Consider the following 6,475-nt stretch of genomic DNA (forward strand, 5'->3'; position numbering starts at 1 on the left):
TACCCACCACATATCACATACTCACCACATACCACATACCCACCACATACCACATACCCACCACATACCACATACCCACCACATACCACATACCCACCACATACCACATACCCACCACATACCCACCACATACCACATACCCACCACATACCACATACCCACCACATACCACATACCCACCACATATCACATACCCACCACATACCACATACCCACCACATACCTCATACCACGTACCCACCACATACCACATACTCACCACATACTCTCACCCACAGATCAACATGGCGAGCGGTCTCTCCTACATAGCCAAGCCGACTGGGATTCTGAAGATTGTGGAGCTGGTGAGTATCTATCTGTCTATCGCCTTAATCCCACAAGGGGTAGCCACAAACAAATCGCCTCCACGTCACCCTTTCCTCTGCCATTTCTCTGCCCTCCAAGTCTCATCAGCCTCGCTTATATGTCTCTCCATCCCTCCATCTCATCCTTGGTCTCCCCCTCCACCTCACATACACTCCTGGTCAGTCTCTCAAACCATCCCTCCATCTCATCCTTGGTCTCCCCCTCCACCTCACTCACATACACTCTCCTCGTGAGTCTCTCATTCCATTCCTCCATCTCATCCTTGGTCTCCCCCTCCATCTCACATACACTCCTAGTCAGTCTCTCATTCCATCCCTCCATCTCGTCCTTGGTCTCCCCTTCCACCTCACTTACATACACTCTCCTCGTCAGTCTCTCACTCTCCCTCACAGATACTGGTGATCATAGCCATTGGTCTACTAGTGGTCACCCCCGTAGTCTTCAGTTCCTCCTCATCCTCGGTCTTCCCCTCCTCGTACACTTCCTCTTCGCCTCTGACACTTCCTCTCCTCCTCTCACGCTCTCCTAGTCAGTTTCTCACTCTCCCACACAGATAATGGTGATCATAGCCTTTAGTCTGCAGGCGGCCAGTTCGCTCCCGTTCAGCAGCACCAGCATCGAGGCCACCAACTTCGGCCTGGGGGTGCTGGTCACGGGCCTCTTCATCACACCTGTCATTTTCATCTCTTACCTGGCTGGCGGCTCTGAGATGCGGAAGACCATTTTTGTAAGTACTTGTCCCTGTTTTGTGTAAGTACTTCGTGTTTTTTTGTAAGTACTTTGTGTTTTTTTTAAGTACTTTGTGCTGGGAGGAATGAAAAAAGTGTTTAGATGTCGTTCGCTTAGAATGGATGTAAAGAGAAGGCTGTATGAGGGTGTTGTGGTACCGACTGCGTTATATGGGGCTGAAACATGGAATATGGGTGTAGCAGAGAGGAAAAGTTTGAATGTAATGGAGATGAGGTGTCTGAGGAGTATGTGTGGAGTGACGCGTGTGGATCGAGTGCGGAATGATGAAGTGCGAAGGAGAACTGGAGTTGTTCGTGAGATGGCTGGTAGAGTTGAGCAGAGGGTGTTGCAATGGTTTGGGCATATGGAGAGAATGGATAATGAGCGATTGGTGAAAAAGATAACTAGATCTGATGTGAGAGGTGTAAGGCTGAGAGGAAGACCACGAATAGGATGGATGGACAGTGTGAAGAGAGCGCTGGATGCGAGGGGGATGTCTGTTGAGCAAGGAAGAGTGGCTGTGCGTGACAGAAATAAATGGAGAGAAATTGTGAATAAATAAGTGATGACGCAGCCCTGAGGGGGTATTCTCCCGCATTTGGTCTGATCAGCTATTTCAGGTCAGTTGCGGGTAAGGGGATGGGTCTGTTATGATGTGGCAGGGGTAAACCAGTTCTGCTGTCGGGCCCTGCTGCGGATGTCACTGATTGCATTGCGCAGTTGACCCTTGTGCGGTGTGGTGCGGTGAGGATCTGTCCGTTCTCCCCTTTGGGGCTAAGATGCGAATGAATGTGTTTGAATGGATGAGTAAATGGGGAGTGTGTCGTCCTGTCTCGGCTACCTCCCTTTCCTTGGGGGAAGCAGCCTAGGTATATAGATAGATAGATAGACTTTGTGTTTTTTGTAAGTACTTTGTGTTTTTTGTAAGTATTTCGTGTTTTTGTAAGTACCTGTTCCTGTTTCTGTAAGTACTTGCGTCTATTTACCCGTCTCTGCCCTGGAGGGGCTCAGGGACGGGTATTGCTATCACCCGGTTTGTCAGTCTGTCTGTCTGTTAACCACTTTACGCCATAACTACTGGTGCTATTTTGACTACACTTACAGGGATGATGGGCTGTGACCTTCTGATGACCTGATTACATTTTGGACCAAATTGGGTCAAGGCCCAGGCAGTAGGCCCAAAAAATTTAAAAAAAAAAAAAAAAAAAAAAAAAAATTGTGTTTTGTCCTTAACCCCTTTGCAATTGATGGTATGGACATGAAGCCAACCCCTAAAGGAGCATCTTTCCACTGTACATCCTATAACATGCCTCAGTGCTTCAGGGGGGTCAGCCCTAGTTAGCGGTAGGGGGGTCAGTGTACATCCTATAACATGCCTCAGTACATCAGGGGGGTCAGCCCTAGTTAGCGGTAGGGGGGTCAGTGTACATCCTATAACATGCCTCGGTACATCAGGGGGGTCAGCCCCCAGTTAGCGGTAGGGGGGTCAATGTACATCCTATAACATGCCTCAGTACATCAGGGGGGTCAGCCCCCAGTTAGCAGTAGGGGGGTCAATGTACATCCTATAACATGCCTCAGTACATCAGGGGGGTCAGCCCCCAGTTAGCGGTAGGGGGGTCAGTGTACATCCTATAACATGCCTCAGTACATCAGGGGGGTCAGCCCCCAGTTAGCGGTAGGGGGGTCAATGTACATCCTATAACATGCCTCAGTGCTTCAGGGGGGTCAGGCCCCAGTTAGCGGTAGGGGGGTCAATGTGCATCCTATAACATGCCTCAGTGCTTCAGGGGGGTCAGCCCCCAGTTAGCGGTAGGGGGGTCAATGTGCATCCTATAACATGCCTCAGTACATTAGGGGAGTCAGCCCCCAGTTAGCGGTAGGGGGGTCAGTGTACATCCTATCAGTGTGAGTGTAAAATTGTGTAAATCAATTCTCTCCCTGCTCTCCATCACCATTCATTCATCTACACACATTCAAGGTTGTGTCTCTCCTCTCAGCTGATGAAAATGACTATAAATGGGTGAAATATTAGTGTAAGTGAGTGTAAGTGAGTGTAAGAGAGTGTAAACTTGTGTAAATCAATTCTAATCCCTTTTTTCGCCCCCAGGAATTCGTCTACCACGTGCTTATGTTCGTGTTCCTTCTCTCTGCTGGGTCAGTGGCCGTCAACACATACTCTTCAGGGAAATGGTTTATACCGGACAAGACGAAGAGCGAGGGATTGGCGATGGGGAGTTTTTGTATCTTGGCGTCCTTTGTGTACCTTGGCGACGCTGTACTGAATTTTATGGAGTACAAAAAGGCTGACTAAGAAGGCTGACTAAGGGCTGACTCACAAGGCTGACTAGGAACGCTGACAAAAGGGGGAAATGAAGGAAGGATGGATAGACGAACGAGGAAGCCTGATATGGATTTGTTTTTGTAATTTTGAGTTTTTTTGTGTAATTTGGCGACGCTGTACTTAATGTAATGGAATACAAGAAGGCTGACTATATGCTGACTAAGGGCTGACTCACGGGGCTGACTGGGAACGCTGACTAAAGTGAAAAGGAAGGCTGGAGTGAGGAGATGAGTGTTGGATGGTTGTACTGACGGAGGGGAGAAAGACAGTACTGTTTTTGTAACCTGTCATCGTGTTTGTACTTCTCGGATGCTGTACTCAATGTAATGGTGTACAAGGAGGCTAAGCAAGGAAGTAAGCAAGGCAGAACTGGACGGGTTGATTAGTTGATTGGATGAAAATTCTGTAAAGTTAAACAAGGATGGAATGAAGTGTAAGAAGACTGACAATCAAGGAAGAATTAATCAAAGATGTGAATTACCTAAGGAACCAAGCAAGGAAGGAAGAACTGGACGGGTTGATTGGACAGTTAAAGCAAGATTCGGTGAAGTTGTTTAAGCAAGAATACAACGGAGTGTAATAAGACTATGGTTACGATCAAGGAGATGGATGTGGAGGATGTGTTCTTGATTAGCGAACATCCTGGCCTTGGGTTCCTTCTTTCTTGCATTCAAATTAGTTCCTGGTATCACAAGGAAGCTCCCTAACACCTCCTCCTTACCGATTTAGTCCTGATTTTGCTTCGTTACTATATTCTTCCTGGGAGATGATGTGGAAGGATGCGTTTCTGATCTGCGAACATCCTGGCCTTGGGTTCCTTCTTTCTTGCATTCAGATTAGTTCCTGGTATCACAAGGAAGCTCCCTAACACCTTTCCTTTACCGATTTATTCCTGATTTTGCTCCCTTGGTGTATTCTCGTGTGCTATTCATTCAGTCTAGGTTGATATTGAAAAGACTTAAGCAAAGCAAGGGATATGAACGAGGAGGTTGGAGAGACTAACTAGGAGAGTGCGTGAGGTGGAGGGGGGAAGAGGGAGGTGGAGACCGAGGATGAGACTTCAGGATATTAATGAGTAGTTTGAAAATAAATCGCTAAGGAAGAGGTGTTAGGGAGCTTCCTTACCCGAAGAGAAGGGCTCAAGAGTCTGTAATTTAAGGTTAGAGAGAGAGAGAGAGGGAGGGAGGGAGGGAGGGAGAGAGAGGGAGGGAGGGAGAGAGAGAGACTAAATCCCTCTCTCTCTCTCTCTCTCTCTCTCTCTCTCTCTCTCTCTCTCTCTCTCTCTCTCTCTCTCTCTCTCTCTCTCTCTCAGAACTTTATCTCTCTTTTGCTCTCAAAATGTTCATACTTTCAATTTTTCTGCTACTACAACCACTATTATTATTATTATTATTATTATTATTATTATTATTATTACTACTACTACTACTACAGCTACTACCATTACCATCACTACTACTACTATTACTACTATTACTATTATTATTATTATTATTATTATTATCACTACTACACCTACTACCATTACCATCACTACTACTACTACTACTACTACTACTACTACTACTACTACTACTACTACTACTATTATTATTATTATTATTATTATTATTATTACACTAGTTTATGTAGACAATGTAACTGATCTCTTGTGATTGTAATTTTTTTTTTTGTAATAAATAATTGTGATATGTATGTGTTTTATTGCCCACACACACACACACACACACACACACACACACACACACACACACACACACAAAATAGATATACACACAAAAAAAAGATACACACACACACACACACACACACACGGGGATGGAGAAAGAGAGACTGACTAGGAGAGTGTATGTGAGTGAGGAAAGGGGGGAGAGGAGGAGGGGGAGGCTGTATATACGTAAGGTCATGTTTAGGTCTGTTTGTTTATGTATAAGTGTGTTTGCTTATGTTTAGGTGTGTTTGTTTATGTTTAGATCTGTTTACGTTTCTAGGCGGATTATCTAACTCAACGGACTGCCAGCAGGAGTGATGTGGTGGAGTGTGGTAGGTAGGAACGAGAGAAGTACCACATTTCAACCACACACTACCACAATCACTCATTTCATTACTTGGTTTGTGGTGGCGGTCGTAGTCAGGGTGCAAGACAAGCTCACCCACTCGCACCACAGCTCACTCACAAACGAAGCTCACGAACGCAATTATACAACAGTTCGTGAGTCATTATGAAGATTGCTAGACGAACGATGGACACATGCCTCTGTTTTAGCCCTTTTTTTAACTTATTTTGAGCCAGGGGTAAAAAAATTAGTCGCCAAAATTCCAATATTCTCTTTTTTTTGAGCCGTGACGTCACCCGGTCCAGTCTGCCTCGGTTCAAAATTCAAATCCTCTCCCCCGCCCCCGCCAGTCCTCTCCTGACCACGGGGGGAGGATGTCGTCGTCCGCTCCGTTTTTCTGAATTTGTGACTTTATTATCACGTACTCCATAAACCACCTAATAGATTTCCAAAAGACTGATATTTTTAATCCAGCCTCCCTATAGAGTCGCCATTTTGAGATACCTGCATACGAACGAACTTGGAGGAGTACCAACACTTTCCTGCCTGAGCTGGTTAGTGAATTTATTATATATATTTTTTTTACACACATGCATGCACAGTTTTTACCAATATATATAAAGTACGGTACAATATATGATCTTTATTGGCGTTTAAACTGATTGTATTTGCGATTCGACAACGAGACATAGAGGTAATGAATTGTGGATAAAATGCACACGTATAGCACAAAGACCGTACCAATTCCATTCATATTCCTCCAACTTTTCTGTTTTTTATTTATGACTATTTTTAAGGTGACAAATGCCCTCTTCTTACTCAAAAATTTCTCCATTATCACCACGTCCCTTATGCCGCACCGACCATTCTTGTTGCCGACGAAATGGAAGATGTCACTCAGCGTACAAAAAGGCGGCATTCTTTTTCAAAATTCGTTAGGTTAGAGATTAAATTATTAGATACAGTTAAGTCAGGTTAG

The 6,475-nt window shown here is 45.1% G+C and overlaps 1 protein-coding gene across 1 annotated transcript; it reads left to right on the plus strand.

Moving 5' to 3' along the window:
• Positions 1–284: 284 nt before the first annotated feature.
• Positions 285–3,409, plus strand: LOC145396319 (protein snakeskin-like). Its single transcript, XM_080269718.1, has 3 exons — positions 285–344; positions 920–1,093; positions 3,206–3,409. The coding sequence occupies exons 1-3, from the start codon at positions 285–287 to the stop codon at positions 3,407–3,409; spliced, it is 438 nt and encodes a 145-aa protein (XP_080125844.1).
• Positions 3,410–6,475: the final 3,066 nt, after the last annotated feature.

Source organism: Coenobita brevimanus, chromosome 36 (assembly GCF_032717465.1).
Source record: "Coenobita brevimanus isolate Jiangsu-jjx chromosome 36, ASM3271746v2, whole genome shotgun sequence".
NCBI classification, from domain to species: domain Eukaryota; kingdom Metazoa; phylum Arthropoda; class Malacostraca; order Decapoda; family Coenobitidae; genus Coenobita; species Coenobita brevimanus.

Bases quoted from the DNA above. Each gene is read 5' to 3' on its own strand.
- LOC145396319 (XM_080269718.1), top strand. From the start codon at position 285: ATGGCGAGCGGTCTCTCCTACATAGCCAAGCCGACTGGGATTCTGAAG. The intron at 345-919 runs GTGAGTATCTAT...TCTCCCACACAG, and splicing joins TTCTGAAGATTGTGGAGCTG to ATAATGGTGATCATAGCCTT. The intron at 1,094-3,205 runs GTAAGTACTTGT...TTTCGCCCCCAG, and splicing joins AGATGCGGAAGACCATTTTT to GAATTCGTCTACCACGTGCT.